General features: G+C 47.0%; 1 protein-coding gene across 4 annotated transcripts in view; it reads right to left on the bottom strand.

Annotated features, from left to right (window-relative positions):
* The window catches only part of ADCY3 (adenylate cyclase 3), an 83309-nt gene that overhangs the window by 21923 nt on the left and 37990 nt on the right, over positions 1–23396 (bottom strand). For 3 of the 4 annotated variants that reach the window (XM_025261450.3, XM_006055058.4, XM_006055059.4), the window contains exon 3: positions 22003–22152. The exons of the other annotated variant lie outside the window; for it this stretch is intronic. In XM_025261450.3, the coding sequence (XP_025117235.3) occupies positions 22003–22152 (150 nt within the window). The remainder of the gene's footprint in view (positions 1–22002; positions 22153–23396) is intronic. 4 annotated transcript variants of the gene reach the window in all.

The following is a 23396-nucleotide window of genomic DNA, read 5'->3' as shown; positions in this document are numbered from 1 at the left end:
CAGGGCCAGACAAAGGCAGCAGCTGAAACACAAAGCTTTGCAGCTCTGATGCCCCAAACCCGGGTGCCTTGAAGACAACAGAACGAGGAGGTCAGGGCTCATCTCTGGGGAGTGCCACGGGGGAGACTGTCACATTTTGCATCATATGCTTCTGTAGCTTTTTGCAAGAGAATAGATGAGTTCTGAAAGCAGATCATCATTCAACGTCAAATTGTCAAATAATAAGACAGAGGCTGTGTTGTAAATTACGGCTACTGATCTTCATGTGCCGTGTGAGGCAACCTCATGGTTGACCAGAAATGGTTAAGCAGGCAGAGTCTACTTTAAGGCAGAGTCTGATAAGGGGCCTCCCAACTGGCACTGGTGGTAAAGAACCTGCCTGCCAATGCAGGAGACGTCAGAGACGTGAGGTTGATCTCTGAGTCAGGAAGATCCCCTGGAGGAGGGCATGGCAACCCACTCCAGTATTCCTGCCTGAAGAATTCCATGGCAGGGTCTACCTTAAGTCACTCCGATAAAACAGGTCTTAAATAAGAAGTAGGCATAGTGTACACAGAAGGGACAATTTGTCAGATGAGAAAAAATGCAACAAAGGGACTTGACAGAAAAGAACATTCTAGAAGGTGGAGGGCTGGAGCAGGAAAGTGGCTGAGTGGGCAGTGAAGGAGGGGCTAGGCCCATGTCACAATCCCAGGAGTTTTGTGCCAGCCAGGCTCTGCTCTCCTCCTCCTCCCACCACCTTCCACGTCTGATTTCACATCCCCGGATGGCTCCCACAGTGTTCTGCTCTGTGGTCCCAAGGCTTCCTCCATGTGACCCACTTGCTTTCACGGCCCCGACTCCCCCTGACTTCACTAGTGGCCCCTCCCAGTAGACAAGCTGGACACCATCTGCTTTTTTCTGCATGTCTTCCTGCCCTCTGCTCTGGTATCACTCTTTCTAGAACACCCTTCCTCACCGACCTGCCACCTCCCCAGAGCCCCCAGCCCCTGGCCAGGTGTGTTCACCCTGCTCCTCACTTACACCCACTTTACCAGCATCTTCGCTGATGCTGACCTTGTTTGCCCTTACATTTCAGAGATTCTAAACCCATTCCTGGGTCCTGGCCTCGACTGTGTGATGCTAACGATGGATCTTTCTGATAAATCCTCACACACATAGAAGGTTCCTGACAGTCACTCTGAGTCCAGGTAAAACTCCAACATTTCCTCCACTTCTCCTTGGAGGAGGGAGAAGCTGGGATCCAAGTGTACTTGCCAGGTGGGTCTCACAGAGGGCGCAGGGGTGGACAGGACAGGAGCCACCCAGGGTAGTCTCAGGGGCCCAGAGCGAGAGATATGATTTGGCCTCCCCAGCAAAGAGGCAGAGCCCCACCCTGCTCTTCCTAAGATAGCAGTTGCTATATGTTTTGAGAGTCATAAGAATGTTCCAAGCCTCTGACCCATTAATGGCTCCTCTGGGAATTTATCCAACAGAAGTAATCCAAAAGAAATAAAAAGATTTATGTGCAAGAAGAACCTCACTGCAGCATCACTTACACTTGTGGAAAAAACTCTAAGCAGCCCAAATGTCCAGAAAATGGCTCATTAGATTGTGACACATCCTCTGGATGGAAGATTATGAAACCTTAAAAATGACCTTGATGAAAACTGTTACAAGGAAAGAAAGAGAAGCAAGACACAGAACTATTCTGTGAGGGTGATGCTGGATACACGTGCATCTAAATAACAGCAGAAGGATATATGCCAGACAGAAACGGGCGATTCAATGCGGGAGATTGAATTAGGAGAAAATTCCAGATGTTTTTCGAAACTGCTAAATGGTGTCATCTAGAGAAGGAGGTGGCAACCCACTCCAGTATTTTTGCCTGGAGAATTCCACAGACAGAGGAGCCTGGCAGGCTATGAGCCCACGGGGTTGCCAAGAGTCAGACACGACTGAGCAACTAACCCACCTCCATATGGCGTCATACTGCTGCGGCTTTTTTAAATTACGTTTTAAACTGGAAATAAACACAAAACTTCCTGTTGCCTCCAGCTGTGACCTGACCCCAGCTTGTCTATAGCTACCACGGTTTTCTTCCAAAAGGACAATCCCGGCAAGGCCACTGAGCTAGCTCCAGACTCCTGTGTCTGCTCGGGTCTAACCTGAGAAAGAAGACTGACGGCCAGGCACGAAACAAGCAGGAGACCACAGCCCCGCAGCGAAGGGAGGAGGGAGGAGGCGGTAGCCCTCCCTTAGGAGCCGTGAGACAGAAGCAGCTCTCTGGGCTGCCTTCTTTCTGCAGTTCTCAGAAGACAGCACCTTGCCTGGCGAATGGACGCTACTGACCAATATCACAGCTGTCCCTCTTCTTCCCTAAAACCTTCCCGCGTACCCTGTATTTTCACAAACATGTACACTGCCTCCATTCTGCAGGTGCCCAAATCGAGGTGTGGAGGATTAGTGGTAGTGGTTTGTTCCAGTTCCTCGGGCCTCATGGAAGACCCAGAACTTGAACCCAGGGCTCTTTGACTGATGGAATCAGGGGGTTCTTCTTCTTACCCAAAGGACGCGGTTTTCTCACACTAACTTTCTCACCTGCATCAGATGTTGTTCTGCTACGAATGTGAAGTGCCCGAATCTTATCTAGTAAGGAGCTCACCTCGGAGTGAGCCCACCAGAACATTCTGTGGGCCCCAGTCCCCATGGTGCTATGTGGGAGGGTGGGTCCTCTGTGGTCGCCTCAGCATGGTGTCCTGGGGCACACCAGACCTCAGCTGGACTCCTCCTGATGGTCAGCAGAGGAGGAGGAGGAGGGTGCTGCTAAGGTGGGTGCAGGAGAGGCCTGGGCTCAGTCCTGGGCAGGCCTCACCCCACCTTCCCCGTGGGCTGAGGGGAGGAGGAGAAAGGGGCCAATGCTATGAGTTCGGCCTCAGCGACTGACAGTTGGCTCTGAATGTAACCAACAATGAGGGCCCTGGGATACTGGGTTACCCCAAAGCTGTGAGAGATATCAGCTCCAGCAGCTCCAGAGGGGCTCACTTAGAAGGGGTGCCAGCAGGACTCCCCTACAGAGCAGGTGCAGTGAGCTGCCACTGAACTGACCACAAAGGGCCCAAGGTGCCCGGTTACTTCTGGAAGTACTCGACACTGCCAGGAAGAGCAGCAACCTCTGGTGAGTCCTTGGGTGCCTAGGCTTTAGAAGGTTCCCTGGTTCAGCTAAGCCCACCTCATGAGACCCAAGTCTTCATGACCCCGAGTCTGGCCTGCAGATGGGGGCCTGAGGCTCACCCAGCCCAGGACCCTCAGCTGACTGGGGACCACACTGAAGTTTGTAAGCACCACTTTAGAAGCATTTGAGAAGGATCTGAAGGAAAGGAAACTGAAGGGAAAGGCACAGCCATGATTATGTAGTGAGGAGGGGCTTACTGGTATACCAAGAAAAAGCTTGTGCTGCTTAGGTCACTGCTAGAGACCCTGGCCTCCAAGGCCATGCTCAAGCAGCAGGCAAAACCTTCAACCAAGACCTGAGGATTAGAAAGAACACTTAAAACCCAGAGGACAAGGCAGCAATGAGATTCAAGTCACCTCCAGAAACTTGGACTGTATGAACAGTCAAAGATGCAGAGGTCCAGCCCTCACCCAGGCTCCTCTAAGAAAGACAAAATCCACTGATGATCACAGTCCCAAAGAACTGGGAGTAGAACAGGAAGATGTGATCAGAGTTTATCAGGAACAAAAAGAAGGCACAGGGGGAGGGTGTTCAACAATTTAGATGACCTTTTCATTTAAGTTTTCTTCTCCTTTAACCCTTTTTAATTTTTTTAATTAGTTTTTTGTAACATTTTCAAAACCAAATTGAAACTATCACCTCCACATCTTTAAAACTCCTGGCATTTTGAATTCTAACACTCAGCATTCATTATCAGGTGAATTCCTATGATCCACTCCAGACCCCTTCCTATCATCTCTCCTTTTATAAAAAATGATGTGTGTGCAGAGGCCACTTTTCTCAGGACTGTGCCTTTCCAGGCTGGTGGTGCCTGGAAAAGTTCTGGCAAGAGCCTGCTGGACATTTGCCAGAAACTAGACTGTGGGAAAAGGACATTTCCTTACCTTGAAGCTACTTTAAAAATCTGATGGTCTAGACCAAAAGTAGGGATCGAAGTTGGAGGTTGAAGACAGATGTGGAGATAATAGTGACTAACTACACAGCAGGCTTTGCTAAAGAGACAAATCATTTTAAAGGTTTAAAAATCTTATTGGAAGGAAGAAGAGTAGCTGAAGCGGGTAGAACAACAACAACAACAAAATCACTGAGTTGGGCTCAAGCTTCTAAGGCTCCTGTGACCCAGGGCATACACTGCCCCTTTGGCCTTGATTGCTCATTTGTAAAATGGGTTCTCTCTTTCTCTGTTCAAAGTGGAAATGCTTCCAGAAAGAAAACTTCAGAAGACACATAGGATGTCTTTATAGACTATCTGGATGGGACATCACAGGACAATTGGTTAATATGGATTTTACTCCCTAGTGGTCTGGTAAAATGTACAGAATGAAGTTCAAAGTGGGTAAATGTAATAACCAACTACAAGAGAATAGAACTGGGGAGGCACAGTGTATCAACACGGGGAAAGTCTAGCCATTTGAGATGCTATTAGATCTTAAATGAATCCACAGCGTAAAATGGTGCCTACACAAGTCCCTTGGCCCTTAAGAGATGTTAAGGTCCTGAAAGAGGAGGTGGTGGAGCTGCTGGGTCCTCCCCCAACAAAGAAACAGATCACCTGGGCCGTGGTCAGCAAGTGACTGTGAGGTGAGGGCGCTGGCATTGGGGCACCTGAGGGTGGGTGGGGGGTGGGATGGGGGACTGGGAATCAGCCCAGGAAAGGGAGGGTCCTGCAGCCTCACAGAGAATTAAAGTCCAAGGAAAGCTATTGTGTAGAAAAGGGATGCGCTTGCTCTGAAGGCCTCACAACAGAAGACTGCAGCAAATAGACTATTGCTTCCAGCGGAGGCAGAATGTTCTAAAAGTCAAAGGAGTTCAAATAAAGAACGTGCTGCCACAAGAGGTGGTGATCTCTCATCCTCAGATGCCATGTGAGAAGGCTGCAGGAGGGGGCAACCACCAATGGAGGACTGGCCAGCAGATGGGGATTCAGGGACCCAGAGGCTGTGACATGGTTCCACACGGAGAAAGAAGGCGGGTGAAGAGCCTCCCGTAGCCCCTGTCCAGCCCTCAAGCTTTGATGCTCATCCTGAAAATACACAGCAACTAAAGGCAAGGCCCTGACCCTCTGGGCAAAGAACCAAACGAGGTCCAGAAAGAGAGAGAAAGTCTCTGGTAGGCCTTATGAGTAGAGCAGAAGACTGACCTTGTGAGTCGAGGAGAAGGACCCAGGCCCACTCCAGGGGGGGGGGCTGGGTGAGCAGACCCAGGTGGGGTGGGGGTCCTGGTCCCTGGGAGAAGAGACCACAGTGACCCCAGGCAGGATGATCGGCCTCCTGAGCTGTGGTCTCCTCATCTGGTCACGTGCTGAACTGCTCAGATGAGCCCTGGACAGAGCACTGTGAGCACGGCCTCGGCCAGGCTTGGGGAAGGGACAGACCCAAGCCCCCTTCTCCTTAGTAGGGACTCATGCCAGGTCTCTCCTTCCTGCCGCCCTGGGATTGAGACAGAGGAGGGGGCCAGCACTGCTCCCAGGGGCCCTGAGTGGTTACAGCTGATACTCCGATGAGGCAGATTCACGAGTTAATTACAGCAGCGTGGCCACCAGGGACTGGGATAAATGAGCTTGGCTGATGAGAAGCTAAGTTTCTACAACATCTTCATGGAAGGGACAGAGGGAGGGAGACGGGTTAACTGTGGTGAGACCGACAGTGCCCAGGTGGTTGGCGCGTGTGTGTGTATGTACAGTGTCTGTATGAGGTAAGCATGTTAGTTCTGCTTATCTAGTGAAAGGATGTGTGTGTTCTTATGTGTACACACGCACACGCACACACATGTCACTACAATGGGCTGGGAGAAGACCCACAGCAGTCTGCAAACATGTCTGTTCTGGTCCTCATTTATCCACATTCTTGTAGTTTCCAGGCCACTTAGAAGCCAAAAGGTCACCAGCCCCCAGCGGGTGCCCATCTTGGTCTGACTACCTGAGCAGAGGAGGCAGAAGGAGAAGGAAACACCGAGTAGGAACCTGGCCTGTTAGCCCGGGGAGGTCAGGGCCCAAACAGCACCGACCTGACGAGAGGACACGGGACCACTTCATGTAATCTGGACGGTCTGCCATTTGAGTGTGAACAGACAGCCACCATTTAGACCCAGGGGGCCCACACGTGCTGCCTCATCCCAAAGACAAGGTCATGACTGAGGTCATTCAAAGAACAGTCACTGGTCAGCTAGGCAGACCCCTGAGCTACATGCTGTGAAGGTCAATGGTGAACAGTATTCCCAGGAACTCAGGGGAACAAGGCCGTCAAGTTGCATGCCGACTGGCTGGTCTCACAGGGCAGGAGTGCTTTGCTGTCTTCAGGCAAAAGCTGGGAGAGAGCAGAGGACGGAGAGGCTGCATAACTCAAAACCCAGCCTATCTTTAAACAAGATCTTCTGGGGCGAGACAGGCTCCAAGCCAGCAGCCCAGGATCTCCCAGAAAGACAAACTCCACACCCAACCTCAGAGTTGAGAGAACAGCCCAGAAACCATACAGACCAAGGGTCGGCCCCCACCCCTACCCTGCTAGAGGGGAGAGCGGGTGCGGAGCAGGTGGGGCTGACAGTCGCCTGCCTGGGTGCCCGTGCAGTCCCCAGAGACAGGCTACTGTGGGCCAAGGTGACCAGCATCTCAGGAGACAGCCTTTTGGGCCCAAAGATAGCCACCCACGTGGTATCTGGAGCCCTCACCGGACAGCCTGGCACAAAGCAGGTGCTCCTAAGAGGTTTGGTGAGTTAATGAACTGCCAACCAGGAGCCACGGCTCAAGGGGCAAGGCATCACCCTCCAGAACAGCACTTTCTGCAGTCATGGAAATGTTTGGTAATCTCTGCTGTCCAACGTGTAGCCACGAGCCAGCCATACGGAGCTCCCAAGCACATGAAATGTGGCTACTGCAGTGAAGGAAGTGATTTTTAATTTAAAAATTTTAAATAATTTTAAACAGTCGCAATGACTGTACACCTCTAGAATGCTACAAAAGCAATTAAGTCCAGCTCACATGCCAACTCTGAGGGGCAGAGAGCAGCTGCCCAGCGCACTGTGTTGAGAAGGATGCTGAGGTCACATCTGTGATCAGTGGAGAAGAGTGCTAAGATGCCTGCTGTGGAAGCACAGACCATCTGCTTTCGTCTTGGACCCAGAGCAAACTCACCACCTCCAGGCTAAAATCCTTAGAGCCATCTCTGACTGAGCCATCACTCTCCCATATCCCAGTCTACCCTCCAGTACCCTGCCTTCAAAACATATCCAGAATCTTCTGTTCTCCTCATCACTCCATCCTGGTCTGGGCCATTATCCTCTCTCACCAAAATTACTGCAAAGTTTCTAACTGGTCTCCCTGCTTCTACTGCTGTGTCCTCTCCACTAGCAGCCAGACTGATACATTTAAATCCTCCAAAGCAGGGTTCTCCTTAAGGGACAAGCCAAGGTCTAACAGCCCCATCACCTCTCTGCCGCACGTCCCACCTCTCATCCCCTCAGCTCTGCTCCAGCTGCACTGACTGCCTTGACGTTCTGTGAACATACCTCAGGGCCTTTGCACTTACTGCTCATTTCTCTGATCACTGCATGGCTCGCACCCTCACTGCCTTCAGGTCTCTGCTCAAATCTCATCTTATTAGAAAGACTTCTCTGGCCCATGACATTAAGCAGCAATCTAGACTCTGTTCTGTTCACAGCTGTATCTCCAGTGTCTAGAAGCATGTTGAAAGTATCTGTGGGATGAATCCTATCTTTGAGACAGTCTGACAATCTTATCCTGTTCCCATTTCATAGACAAAGAAACAGAGGCTCAAAGGGCAGAAGTAATTGGCTCAAGGTCATGCAGCAGATAAGTGCCCTGGCTCGGATGTGAATGCAAGTCTCACTCTGCACCCCATGCTGTCAGACCTTTCCATTTCCCAAGGCAGTCAGAAATAACAAGTTTTTATATAGAATGTCTACATTTTTAAGTACTGGAAAGTTGTGAAACTCTGGGCAGGTCAAAAAAAACAGAAACCAACAGAGTGGATGTCATCTGGGACTACTCGCCTGACCCTCCTAGTTAGTAACTCTCCCGAATAGATAGCCTCACCAGGATGGAGAGGGGGTGGGCCTATTGCCCAGAAGGGTTTTGTTGTGATGATTAAATAATTCAGTAAAAACTCAGCCTAGGACTTAGCACAAGAAATTGTTAAAAAAAAAAAAAAAGCACAACTACCCCTATTACTAAACAAAACTTCATCCTTCTAGCCAGATAAAGGTGGGGATGCACCATAACCCTGACCACGCTGGATGCAGACTGTGGACTCTGTGGCTGTGTGCAGAGGAAAACAGTGCTGGGCTATGTGGCCAGGGCTCAGGACCTTCCAGAGCCTGGCAGGGACCCAGCTCAGCGGCCACACAGCCCAGACAGGGGGCTGTCCGCCAGCCTCATGGGCAGTGCCACCAGTGCCCATTCCCCTGCCCCCCCACTGGCAGGGGCCCTCCCTGGCCTTAGAACAACCTTTCCTCTGAGGGCTCCTTACTTGCATCATCTAACATGCATTTATTTTGCCAAATCCTGGAATGTTAGAATGAAGACCATGCTGTGAAATCCAAGAGGTGAGAGCTGGAACGGAGAGATGCACTAATTCTTACTTCATGTCATGGGAAATTCACCTTCTGGGTTTTCTCAAACCAAGAAGCCTTCAAGGCTAAACTAAAAACACACTCGCGTGTGGTTCTGTGAAGCAGTTAAGGCAGCAGGGATCTCCGGAGGCTGATGCCAGGGGGTTTCCTCTGTGGTTCCCGTCAAGTAGGTGATGGGTTTGCCCCACCCACATCAGCTGCTTATATAACAGGATGTCATCATGTAAAGAGGGAGAGGCAGAGCTGCAGCGGACAGCAGGGTGCATCCTCCTCCTCCGCCCCCATCCCCCTACTGGCTCCCCGGAGGCAGGTCCCCAGTCCCAACCTCACTGTTGCCAGGACAACAGTGGGCACTCTGAGGGCTGACACTGGAAGCCAACCCCTAGGCTGGGAGGCAGCAAGCTTCTCACCTCTCTGTCACTCTCACTCCCCTCTCCCCACCAACCGAGGCTGAGATCACTCTGGGCCTTATTCTCACAGCTAAAGGTCTCAAAGGGAACAGGGATGCCGGCTTGGGCAGAGACATTCAGAAAAAGACAGGAGATAGAGTCCCAAGCCTCTCTTGCCTGAGAAGTCAGACTTTCATGGTAAATGGGTAAGGCTCCCCTTGGAGACCTGCTCAAGGACAGAAGGTCACCCACCCCAGCAAAGACTCCTGCGTGAAGAAGAAAGGCCATCCCTGGTCACAGGTGACCTGGGTTTCGGGCTGAAGTAGGAGGAGAGGCAGAAAGAAGCAACTGTTGTCTACACATCCCACCAGGAGCTGAGTGGGATGCCTCCAGTGCTCACCCACACTGAATTCGCCAGGACACCATAGAGCAAGGAGATCTGGCCCTGGTCCTCACTGGGGACGGGTGATGATGACTGCTTTTCTGACCCTGGGCTCCCCTGCAGCTTCCTCCTCCGGGAGCATGGGGACCAAGGGCAGTTCTCTTCCGCCAGTGAGGGCCTGGTTGGCTTCCTAACTGAATGTGATCTGAGGGGAAGTGCAGGCCTGCCTGTCCTCATCCTCTCTACACCCTCCCCCACAGGCTCCTCCAACCACTTCCCATCCCTGGGAAGTGATTCTGAGGATGTGATTCCGAAAGGTTCATCATTCTGCAGTCCGTCCTTGGTGACAGGTGTGCTGGGTAGATTTCCTGGATGCCTGCAGTTGCCAGGTGGCAGCTGGGGTGCTTAGCAACCCTCAAGGTCCCCAACTAAACCCTGGAGCTAAGGTCACATGAGAATGAAGAAAAACAACTCCACCCTGTGGTCCCACTGGATGGCCTGAAGTGTCAGATATGTGCTCAGCAAAGCAACAAGAGGCCCTCACCTGCCAGGGCCATGCTCGCTCTAAGAGCCTCAAACCCACGAGGCCCCACTCTCCCGGCAGAGGAGGAGACAAGCCGAGTCACTGGAACCCAAGACTCTGTCCCATCTCCTCATCACCCAGGGGCTCCCTTGTCTCAGCACAGCCTTTTTCACCTCAACAAAAAGGAAAAAGAAAAAAATCCCAGTAAACTTGAAAGCCTGTTCTAGCCGAGAGCCCAATTAAAAAATTGTATTTAAAAAAAAAAATTATTTTTTAAAAGAAACCCCTGGATTATGGGAAGTTTTTCTCTACTTCTCTGTATCTTCAAAATGTATCCAACAACAATAATATTAGTGGTAGACAGTTCAGGGTCTACTATTTCTGTTCAGTTCAGTTGGTCAGTCGTGTCGACTCTTTGTGACCTCATGGAATGCAGCATGCCAGGCTTCCCTGTCCATCACCAATTCCCGGAGCCTACTCAAACATGTCCATTGCCTCAGTGATGCCATCCAACCATCTCATCCTCTGTCGTCCCCTTCTTCTCCTGCCTTCAATCTTGCCCAGCATCAGGATCTTTTCCAATGAGTCGGTTCTTCACATCAGGTGGCCAAAGTATTAGCAAAGTATGCAAAGCTCAGCATCAGTCCTTCCAATGAAGATTCAGGACTGATTTCCTATAGGATTGACTGGTTGGATCTCCTTGTAGTCCAAGGGACTCTCAAGAGTCTTCTCCAACACCACAGTTCAAAAGCATCAATTCTTTGGCGCTTAACTTTCTTTATAGGCCAACTCTCACATTCATACATGGCTACTGGAAAAACCATAGCTTTGACCAGATGGACTTTTGTTGGTAAAGTAATGTCTCTGCTTTTTAATATGCTGTCTAGGTTGGTCATAGCTTTTCTTCCAAGGAGCAAGCGTCTTTTAATTTCATGGCTTAGCACTGTGCTAAATAAACCCTTTACATTTAGCTTCCATAATAAGCATATGAGACAGCGAAAACTTGAATATCTGGTTCTAAACTGCTACATCTGAGAATAAGCTGTGACTTTTATAAGGGTTAACACTTGCAAAACACAGAAGGAGGAAAAAAGACTTGAAGGATTATGCCTCTATCAGTATTTTTTCTTTGGACTTGTCTGTTTTGATCAAATATTGTACAATGTATACTGAAAAAGAAAAGAAACTCTTCCAACCTGTGTTCACCTGGCTGTGACTTGACTCAAATAAGAAAACAGTGGGCAACAGCTCACAGGATGCTACCACTTCCTTGGGGCCTGTTCCCTGCAGCTGGGGTTTCCAAACAGACATCTGTGGGGGGAGCTGCAGGAGTTCCAAAACAAAGAAGTCTTTTCTAGATAAACAAGGAAACCTTAAGTGCCTAAGTCCATTCTCATGCATTGCTGAGAGGAGCATAAATTGTTTGAACTTCTGTGAGACAATTTGGTAATATTTATCAACATTAAATATGTCAGTATGCCAGCAAATTTGGAAAACTCAGCAGTGGCCACAGGACTGGAAAAGGTCAGTTTTCATTCCAATCCCAAAGAAGGGCAATGCCAAAGAATGTTCAAACTACTGCACAACTGCACTCATCTTGCATGCTAACAAGATAATGCTCAAAATCCTTCACATCAGGCTTCAGTAGTACAAGAACTTCCAGATGTACAAGCTGGATTTTAAAAAGGCAGAGGAACCAGAGATCAAATTGCCAACATCTCTTGAATGATACAGAGAAAGCAAGGGAATGCCAGAAAAATATCTACTTCTGCTTCACTGACTACGTTAAACCCTTTGACTGTGTGGATCACAACAAATGGTGAAAAATTCTTCAAGAGATGGGAATACCAGACCACCTTATCTATCTCCTAAGAAACCTGTATGTGGGTCAAGAAGCAACAGTTAGAACTGGACATGGAACAACAGACTGGTTCAAAATTGGGAAAGGAGTACATCAAGGCTGTATATTGTCACCCTGCTTATTTAATTTATATATAGAGTACATCAATATGAAATGCTAGGCTGGATGAATCACAAGCTGGGATCAAGATGACTGGGAGAAATATCAACAACCTCATATATGCAGATGATACCACTCTAATGGCAGAAAGTGAAGAGGAAGTAAAGAGCCTCTTGATGAAAGTGAAAGGAGAGTGAAAAAGTTTATTTAAAACTCAACATTCAAAAAACTAAGATCCTCACATCCTGTCCTATCGCTTAATGGCAAATAGAAGAGTGAAAAGTGTTAACAGTGATAGATTTTAGTTTCTTGGGCTCCAAAATCACTGTGGATGGTGACTGAAGCCATGAAATTAAAAGACGCTTACTCTTTGGAAGAAAAGCTATGACAAACCTAGACAGCATATTAAAAAGCAGAGATATCACTTTGCCAACAGAGGCCCATATAGTCAAAGCTATGTTTTTCCAGTAGTCATGTACGGATGTGAGAGTTGGATCATAAAGAAGGCTGAGCACTTAAGAATTGATGCTTTCAAATTGTGGTGCCGGAGAAGACTCTTGAGAGTCCCTTGGACTGCAAGGAGATCAAAGAAAATCCTAAAGAAAATCCAGATAATCCAGTCAATCCTAAAGAAAAATCCTGAATATTCACTGGAAGAACTGAGGCTGAAGCTCCAATCATTTGGCTACCTGATGCGAAGAGCCAACTCATTGGAAAAGATGCTGGTGCTGGGAAACACTGAGGGCAGGAGAAGGGGGTGAGAAGATGAGATGCTTGGATAGCATCACCGACTCAATGGACATGAGTTTGAGCAAGCTCCAGGAGATAATGAAGGGAACAGGGAAGCCTGGTGTACTGCAGTCCATAGGGTCTCAAAGAGTTGGACAGGACTTCATGAATGAACAACAACAGCAACAGCAACAAATCAACATTAAAAATGCACGTGCCTGGTTCCTCAGAATATTAAATACAGAACTACCATATAACCCGTGATTCCACTTGTGTTTATTCCCCAAAGGCTTGGAAAGCTGGGACTCAGAGATACTTACACACCAACAGTGCATGGAGGCATCATTCACAAGAGCTGAAAGGTGGATCCCATCAACAGATGAACGGATAAACAAAGTGTGTTACATATATATATACTGGAATATTATTCAACCTTAAAAAGGAATGAAATTCTGATACATGCTACAACACAGATGAACCCTGAAGACATTATTCTAAGTGAAATAAACTAGTTACCAAAGGACAAATATTGTAGGATTCTACTTATATGAGGGGGCTTCACAGTGGCTCAGTGGTAAAGAAACCATCTGCAATGCAGAAGATGTGGGTTCAATCCCTGGGTTGGGAAGATCCCCTGGAGAAGGAAATGGTAACTCATTCCAGTACTCTTGCCTGGGAAATCCCATGGACAGAGGAGCCGGGTGGGTTGCAGTCCATGGTGTCACAAAAGAGTCAGACATGACTTAGTGACTAAATAAAAACAATAATGTATATGAGGTACCTAGAACAGTCAAATTCATAAAGACAGAAAGTAGAATAGTGATTTCCAGGGGCCAGGGAAGGGGAGGATGAAAATTTAACATTTAATGGGTATAGAATTTCTGTGTGGAATAATGAAAAAGCTCTAGAGACGAAGAGTGGTGATGGTTGTACAACATTGAGAATGTACTTAATGTCACTGAACTATAAACTTCAAAGTGTTTAAGATGGTAAATTCTACCTTATGTATATTTTATTACAGTAAATATACATATATATATATATACATGTTCACACATATATGTATACACATATAATTTTTAAAATGCACTGATCAAGCAATTCCACCTCTAGGTTTTTAGCTTTCAGATATATTTATACATATATAATATGGTATCCCTATAAAGATATCTATTATAGTAATGTTTGCAGTAGCATAGAACTGGAAATAACCTAAATGTCTACTTACAGGAGCCCTTTTAAATAAATGATGTTACCTCCACACAATGGAATTCAACACAGTCACAAAAAGCATGAGGCAATGCAATATGGACTTGGAACCCTTTCTAAGGGACTGGGTGAATAGAGAGTGCAGAAGAGTGAACATACCATCTGTGTGTGAAAAGTCTATACAGGCACACCTCGGAGATATTGTGGGTTCAGTTCTAGAACACGTGAATATTGCCATAAAGTGAGTACATGGATTTTTTGGTTTCTCAGTGCATATAAAAGTTATGTTCACACTAGACTGAAGTCTATGAAGTGTACAACAGCATATCAAAAAAAATACTTCATTGCTAAAAATTTTTAACCGCCACCTGACTCTTCAACAAGTCATGATCGTTTTGCTGGTGAGGGCCTTACCTTGATTTGATGGCTGCTAACTGATCAGGGTGGTAGCTGCTGAAGGTTGGGGTGACTGAGGCAATTTCTTAAAATAAGACAATGAAGTCTGCAGCATCAGTTGACTCTTTCGTAAATGGTTTCTCCATAGCATGTAAAACTTTCAGAACTGGAGTCAACCCTCTCAAACTGGGCTTCTGTTTTATCAGCTAAATTTATTTAATATCCTATTAATAAAGTCTTTGATGTCATTTCGACAATCTTCACAGCATCTTCACCAGGAGTAGAATCTCTCAAGAAACCATCTTCTTTGCTCATTCATAAGAAGCCATACTTCATCCATTAGTGCCATCAGTAATCAGTCACATCTTCAGCTTCCAGTTCTAATTCTGTCTCTCTTGCTATTTCTACCATGTCTGCATTATTTCCTCCACTGAAGTCTTGAACCCCTCAGTCATTCATGAAGGTTAGAATCAGCTTCTGTTAATGTTGATATCTTGGCTTCTTCCCATGAATCACAAATGTTCATAATGGCATCTAAACTAGGGAGTCCTTTCCAGAAAGTTCTCAATTTACTTTGCCCAGATCTATCAGAGGGATCGCTCCCTCTGGCAGAGGGAGTATTTTGTAAGGCAGCTATAGCCTTACAAAATACATTTCTTAAATAACAAGACCTGTAAGTTGAAATTACTACTTGATCCATGGGCAGAAGAATGGATGTTATGTGCGCAGGTATGAAAAAAAGCGTAATCTTGTCCTTCTTCATCAGAGCTCTTGGGTGACCAGCTGCATTGTTAACGAACAGTAATATTTTTAAAGGCATCCTTTTTTCTAAGCATTAGGTCTAGATGGTGGGCTTCAAATATTCAGTAAAAATATGCTGTAAACAGATGTGCTGCCATCCAGGCTTTGTTGTTCCATTTATAGAGCACAGGGAGAGGCGATGTAGCATAATTCTTAAGGGTCCTAGGATGTTCAGAATGGTAAATAAGCGTTGGTTTCAACTCCCAAGTCACCAACTGCATTAGCCCCTATCAAGAGAGGCAGCTCATTCTTTGATGCTTGGAGTCAGGCATTGACTTCTCCTGTCTAGCTATGAAAGTCCTAGATGACATCTACTAGAAGGCTATTTCACCTACATCGAAAACCTATAGTTTAGTGTAGCCACCTTCATTAATGATCTTAGCTAGAACTTCTGGATAACTTGCTGAAGTTTCTACATCAGCATTTGCTGCTTCACCCTCCATTTTTATGACATGGAGATGGCCTCTTCCTTAGACCTCAGAAACCAACCTCTGCTTTTCTGCTGCAGCTTCCTCGCCTCTCTCAGCCTTCATAGAACTGTTGAGAGTGAGGGCCTTGCTCTGGATTAGGCTTTGGCTTCAGGGAAGGTTGTGGCTGGTTTCATCTTCTATCCATATCACTAAAACTCTCCATATCAGCCATAAGGCTGTTCTGCTTTCTCAGGAACTTTTCCTTTGCATTCACAACTTGGCTAACTAGTGCAGGAGGCCTAGTTTCTGGCCTGTCTTGGCTTCTGACATGCCTTCCTCACTGCTGCTGCTGCAAAGTCACTTCAGTCTTGTCCAACTCTGTGCGACCCCATAGATGGCAGCCCACCAGGCTCCTCCGTCCCTGGGATTCTCCAGGCAAGAACACTGGAGTGGGTTGCCATTTCCTTCTCCAATGCATGAAAGTGAAAAGTGAAAGTGAAGTCGCTCAGTCGTGTCCGACTCTTAGCGACCCCATGGACTGCAGCCCACCAGGCTCCTCTGTCCATGGGATCTTCCAGGCAAGAGTACTGGAGTGGGGTGCCATTGCCTTCTCCGCCTTCCTCACTAAGCTTAATCATTTCTAGCTTTTGATTTAAAGTGAGAATCATGTGAGTTTTCCTTTCACTTGAAAACTCAGAGGCCGCTGTAGGGGTACTGACTGGCCTAATTTCAATATTGTTGAGTCTCAGAAAATAGGAAGATCCGAGGAGAGGGAGAGAGATAGGGGAGCGGCCAGTCAGTGCAACAGTCAGAGTAAATACTATTTATTAAATTTGCTGTATCAGATGGGTGCAGTTCATGGTGCCCCCCAAATAAATAAAATAGTGAAAGCAAAAACCCCTGATCACAGATCACCACAGCAAATCTAAAATTAATGAAAAAGTTTGAAATATTGTGAGAATTACCAAAATGTGACCCAGACACATGAAATGAGCAAATGCTGTTGGGGGAAAAAAATGGTGCTGGCAGACTTGCTTGGTGCAGGGTTGCCACAATCTTTCTTTTCCTTTCTTTTTGGACACACCACAGCTTGTGGGATCTTAGTTCCCCAACCAGGGATTGAACCTGAGCCTTCTGGTCTGGAAAAGACCCCGATGCTGGGAAAGATTGAAGGAAGGAGGAGAAGGGAGCGACAGAGGATGAAATGGTTGGATGGCATCACCAACTCAATGGACATGAATTTGAGCAAACTCCAGGAGAAGAGAAGGACAGAGAAGCCTGGTGTGTTGCAGTCCATGGAGTTGCAAAGAGTAGAACATGACTGAGCAACTGAACAATAACACTTCAATAAATAAATAATAACAGGAGCAACAGTGTGTCTTACGGCTGGCATTACAATGGAAGCCCAAGGACAAGGGAAAGACTCCTTCAAAGGGAAGAAAGTAAGAATCTGGCAGCTTAAAATTCTTTATCTGATTAAAAAGTGGCTTTCAAAACTGAAATAAAAATAAACTCTTCTAGCAATTAAAAGTGGGGGAGAATTTAGTGCCAACAGACCTACATGAAAAGCAGTATTACAAGGAATTCCTCAAGAAGGTGGAAGCACAGCAATGAAGAAGTGGAGTATAACCAAGGGTAAAACATGGGCAAACACAGGTAATGACTATTAGCTGTAAAAAAACGATAATTGTGTGAGACTGTTTTGTGGGGTTTAAATATATGTTGAATTAAAATACATTACAATCGAATCACTATGTGGTACACCTGAAACTAAGAAAATACTGTAAATCAACCACATCCCAATTTTTTACAAACCTGAAATAAATAAATAATAATATACATTACAGGGGCTAGAAAATATGGGGGAGGGGGAATTAAGTGTTGTGAGGTCTTTGCATTGTGACCAAAGAGGCAAAAATACTTTGGGGTAGATGCAAATGAGTCATAATTGACATTTATTGATCTTATTTCGGCATTTTGATACATACACATGCTAGGTCAAAAATCAAGTTCCAACAAATTTCACAGGGCTAAAATCATACAGTTCAGTTCAGTTGCTCAGTCGTGTCTGACTCTTTGTGACCCCATGAACCACAGCACGTCAGGCCTCCCTGCCCATCACCAACTGCAGGAGTCTACCCAAACCCATATCCATTGAGTCAGTGATGCCATCCAACCATCTCATCCTCTGTCGTCCCCCTTCTCTTCCTGCCCTCAATCTTTCCCAGCATCAGGGTCTTTTCAAATGAGTCAGCTCTTTGCATCAGGTGGCCAAAGTCATACAGAGCATGTTCGTTGACCACAGTCAAATTAACCTAAAAATCAACAATAAAATGATAACTTTTAGGAACTTCCCTGGGGGTACAATGGTTAAGACTCTGTACTCCCAATGTAGGGGGCATCAATTTGGTCCCTGGTTGGGGAATTAAATCCCTCAGGCCACATGGTGTGGCAAAAAAAAAAAAAAGGATAACTTTTAAACAGTCCCCAGATATTTGGAAATTAATTAATGTACTCCTAATGGCTTAAAGCTCAACATTCAGAGAACTAAGATTATGGCATCCGGTCCCATCACTTCATGGCAAATAGATGGAGAAACAGTGGCTAACTTTATTTTTCTGGGCTCCAAAATCACTACAGATGGTGACTGCAGCCATGAAATTAAAAGACGCTTACTCCTTGGAAGGAAAGTTATGACCAACCTAGACACCATATTAAAAAGCAGAGACATTACTTTGCCAACAAAGCTCCGTCTAGTCAAGGCTATGGTTTTTCCAGTGGTCATGTATGGATGTGAGAGTTGGACTGTGAAGAAAGCTGAGCGCCAAATTGATGCTTTTGAACTGTGGTGTTAGAGAAGACTCTTGCAAGTCCCTTGGACTGCAAGGAGATCCAACCAGTCCATTCTAAAGGAGATTTAGAATGGGTGTTCTTTGGAAGGAATGATGCTAAAGCTGAAACTCCAGTACTTTGGCCACCTCATGCAAAGAGTTGACTCACTGGAAAAGACTCTGATGCTGGGAGGGACTGGAGACAGGAGGAGAAGGGGACGACAGAGGATGAGATGGCTGGATGGCATCACCAACTTGATGCACATGGGTTTGGGTGGACTCCGAGAGTTGGTGATGGACAGGGAGGCTTGGCGTGCTGCAGTTCATGGGATCGCAAAAAGTCAGACATGACTGAGCGGCTGAACTGACTGAAACAGTTCATGGATCAAAAGCACCTCAATGGATTTATAAAATATGAATTTTAGAATTTAGAAAACTGAACTGACAACAGAAATATGACATATTGAAACTTGTGGAATAAAGCTAAAGCAACATAATGAGGGAAATCTACGGCAAAAGTACATGTTTTAGAAAAGAAATGCTGAAAATTAGCTATTTAAGTTCCATTTCAAGAAGATAAAAAATAACACCAAAATTAATCCCAAAGAAAATAGAAGAAAATGACAAAGTTAAAAGTATAAATTAATGAATTATAAAAATGTACAAAAACCGAAAAAGGTGTTTCATTGAAAAGGCTAAAACGTGAATTAACTTTAGTAAAACAGATTAAGAAAAAATTTAAAAATAGAAAGCACAAATTACCAACATCAGTAATGAAAAAAGAAACACAAATCCCATAGACAATGACACATAGAGACAAAATATAACACGCGTATAGCAACAATTTGAAAACTTAGATGAAATGGATAAGTTCTTGAAAAAACAAAAACTTTCCAAAACCCATACAAAAGGAAATGTAGATCCTTACTTTTTAGAGGGACCAATCTACTCATAAAGAAAAACTCCAGACCAATAGGGTTTCACAAATGAATTCTTCTAAACATTAAAAGAGTAACCTAAGAGAGGGAACATTTCTCCAGTTAATAAGTTGGCATAACCATGATACCGAAACCTGTCAAGGACAGAGAAAGAAAGTTAAAATGGAAAGCAGATCTCATGTACATAGTCACAAAAGTCCTAAAGAAAAACTCGAGCAAATGTTAACTCACAGGTGGCAGAACTCCAGTGCTTTTCTCATCCTCAAAGGGATTGACACAGATTATCCCATTTTACTCGCAAATGTATTATCATCTACACTTCACATATAGGGAAACTGAGGCCCAAAGACAGAAAGAACTAGCCCAAAGGCACACTCAGGCTCAAGTCCACTTGATGGACATTTACAGGCACCTGCTGCACCCCAGCAAGGCCTGGGGGTGTCCCCCTCCTCTCCCTTCACCTCCCTGGACCTCTCATTCCAGGGCCAGTGTCTGCCCTGCTGCCGCCACACAGCCCGGGCAGACAGCCAGATACCCTCTGGCTACTCCACAGTGTCCAGGAGGCCTGGAGCACACAGGGATGGTTCTCTCTGCCAGGCCCTAGGCTCCCTGCACTGACCCTGCCAGGAGCGAGCATACGGCCCGGGCATTAGAAAGCAGGCCTAGTGGCCTGACCGTGTGTCACCGCTCCCAGCTTTCCAAGTTACAAAGCACTTCTGTCTGTGTTTCTCATTTGACCCTCAGGGAACCCTCAGCAAGATGATGCTCATCAACATCTTCACTTTGGAGTAGCAATACTCCCACTTTGAAGATGAGAAAAGTGAGGCTCTCCAGGGTGGATAACTTGTCCAAATCATCCACACATGGAATAACAGACCCAGGGTGAGACACAGGGCCTTTCTCACCACCCCAGAAGGCCCCCACCCAGCACGGTGGAACGTGATTGAAGATGTCCTGGATTATACACTCTGAGACTGACAAGATCAACACAGAGGAGTATGCTCAAAACTGCACGGACTATATAAAAAAGAACCTTCCAGTCTAGCTGAGTGGTGACACACACATTTTTTTTTAATGTAGAGAACACAGAGGGATGCCTCCACAGTATGAGAGATCAAATGCAAACAAGAACCAAGCCAGTGTAGAAGGCAGAAATTAAAGAATGCCTTTGAAGGGGCTCAGTAAAGCCAGTAAAACAGGATTCTTTAAATAAGTTACAGCCGCAGCAGCTCCTCGGTAACGACAGGAAACAGGGCCGAGGAGAAGGGGACAGGTGTGATGGCCCCTTGTCACCATGGAAGTCAGGATGGTTCCCCTTCTAAAGCCTGTCTTCTGAAAGAGATGAGTCCAAGGCTCAGCTCAGACGCTTCTAGATCTCATTGGTAAACAGAGAGAGAAGGAACGCCCCAGGACAGAGGAAGCCAGGACACACCAGCTAAATGAGTCAGTGTGTGCTTTCAAACAGCACTGTCTGGAGAATGTGAGGTTCACCAATGGAACCCCGCAAAACTACTGTCCTGCCCACCTGGGTGGCAGGGTCCATGAAAACAGCAATTTGGGTGAACCTGCTGAGCCCAGAGCAAACAGCACCGCCTGAACAGAAAATGACATGGTTCCCAGAGCAGAGAGGCATATATTTTCAACCTACTGAGTTCGTTTATTCAGGGGAAGTCAACCTATGGAGAACAGGAAACTGGTGGATGAAATTTCTGAAGACCTTCAAAAAGCATCTGAGACGAATGCAGACCAAAAACTATTTAAAAGACTGAGTCACATGAGAGCAGGGAGCTTCTGCGGAGGATGAGGCCGGAGTGAAGCCAGTAAACAGCGTGGGCACAGCAGGCACTTCTCTCAATGGAAAATGTAAACAGCGGGGTCCCCAGGGCCTGGGCTGCTTTTACCGTGTTCACAAATGACGTAGCAGGAGAAGGCAGTGGGGAGCTTGCCCTGAGTGCAAAGGAAACAGTGCTCATGGGAGGAGGGATGAGGGGATGACAGACTTCACCCAAAAGGACCCTGAGGCCAGGGAATGTGTCTTCAACCCCCACCCCACTGCAGGGAGCCCTGAGCACACAGTAGGTGGGGAGCATGAGTCTGCACAAGAGGGAGTGACGGATAAGAGTGATGCCTCCAAAGAAACTGTGGTGCTGGAGAAGACTCTTCAGAGTCCTGTGGACTGCAAGGAGATCAAACCAGTCAACTCTAATGGAAATCAATCCTCACTATTCATTGGAAGGACTGATGCCGAAGCTCCAATACTTTGGCCACCTGATGTGAAAAGCCAACTCACTGGAAAAGACCCTGATGGTGGGAAAGACTGAAGGCAGGAGGAGAAGGGGGTGACAGAGGATGAGATGGTTGGATCATATCACTGACTCAGTGGACGTGAGTTTGAGCAAACTCCAGGAGACAGTGAAAGACAGGAAAGCCTGGTGTGCTGCAGTCCATGGGGTCGCAAAGAGTTGGACATGACTGAGCAACTGAACAGCAACAACTCTAGTAAAAGAGAATTCAAACTCCAAGCCCCACTGAGCCCTGGAGACCCAGAAGTAACTGGGCTCACTCCCTTCCGACAGGCCCCAAACTGGGGTCCCCGGCCGGTACTGCCCCAAGGCCTTCCCCAGAGAGCCTGACCTGCTGCTGACTCTGCTCCTCCAGGTTCATCTTCACCTCCAGAGACTGGCGGGCCTCCAGGAAGGCCTTGCGGTGCTTGCGGTCTGCCATGTAGTAGGACATGATGCCCACGACGATGGCGCACAGGTAGAGGAAGACGTTGGCCAGAATCTGCATGCCAAGGAGGAGGAGAGGAAAGGACAATGGTCAGGGCCCATCTTCAGGAGAGGGAGGGGACCAAAATCTACCCCCAAGTTGCCCAGGGTCCAGGGAGGTGTCTGGCAGAGCCTCCGGCCTTGAGCGGGGATTCAGATCCCTGGAGTAGACCCTGCCCTCCCACCATGGATGCCTGAAGCTATTCAAGGGTGTGGCTCCAGGCCTGGAAGGCTGGCAGGAGGACCACTGTTCTCCCATCCTCCTTTACATGGTAGCCAAGCTGGCCCATCCCGCCCACTGCGAGGCCTGAGTGGTCCCTCCGTTACTCATCCATTTGCCCACTCACTCGTTCAATGACCACTTACCCTTACTTCATAGGTGCATTTAGGCACTGTGCTGAATAGCTGGGGAGGAAAGTGAAAGATCTACTGGCCAGATGTGTATAATCCTAACAGCTACAGGTCATAGGGAATGTCACAGGAGACCAGAAGAGGTCCTAGGCTGATTGCATTGTCACAATGCTACCTAACATGTGAATCACAGGTTACAGACTTCTAGGATTCATGTGCATCCTCTGAGCCAGCTCACCTGCCACCTGGTGAGAGGGCGGCCAGCACCAACATCCAGGTCTCACAAGGAACTAAAGCTACAGGAAGCAGAAGAAGGGGTTTGGGATCTAATGTCGGTCTGGTGAGCTCAGTGTACTGGCACCAAGGGCTTCTTTGGGCATCAAGAGGCTGTTTCCCCAGCCCTGGCACCTGGCAGGCTCCCCTAGGTGTCTCTGGTCCCTAGCTCCCAGAGGCTGCCAGAGGTAACTTTGACTGTGGACCTGACATCCAAACCACATTTCCGGGTGCTGGCTGCTGCCGGCTCCAATCTCTGACCCAACTTGGTCCCATTTGGGGCTGGATCAGGTTCTAATTTCATACAGTTTGTGGGGTTTGCAAGGCAAGAATAATATTTTTTCCAGTAATCATGCATGGATGTGAGATCTGGACCATAAAGAAGGCTGACCACTGAAGAACTGATGCTTTCAAACTGTGGTTTAGAGAAAATTCTTAAGAGTCCTCTGGACAGCAAGGAAATCAAACCAGTCAATCCTAAAGGAAATCAATCCTGAGTATTCATTGGAAGGGGTGATGCTCAAGGTGAAGCTCCAATATTCTGGCCACCTGGTGCAAAGAGTCAACTCATTGGAAAAGACCCTGATGCTGGGAAAGACTGAAGGCAGGAGGAGAAGGGAGCAACAGAGGATGAGA

This window comes from Bubalus bubalis, chromosome 12 (assembly GCF_019923935.1).
Source record: "Bubalus bubalis isolate 160015118507 breed Murrah chromosome 12, NDDB_SH_1, whole genome shotgun sequence".
Taxonomy (NCBI): Eukaryota; Metazoa; Chordata; class Mammalia; order Artiodactyla; family Bovidae; genus Bubalus; species Bubalus bubalis.
Note: the sequence above shows the minus strand (reverse complement) of the source record. Positions and strands in the feature narration are given on the sequence as shown.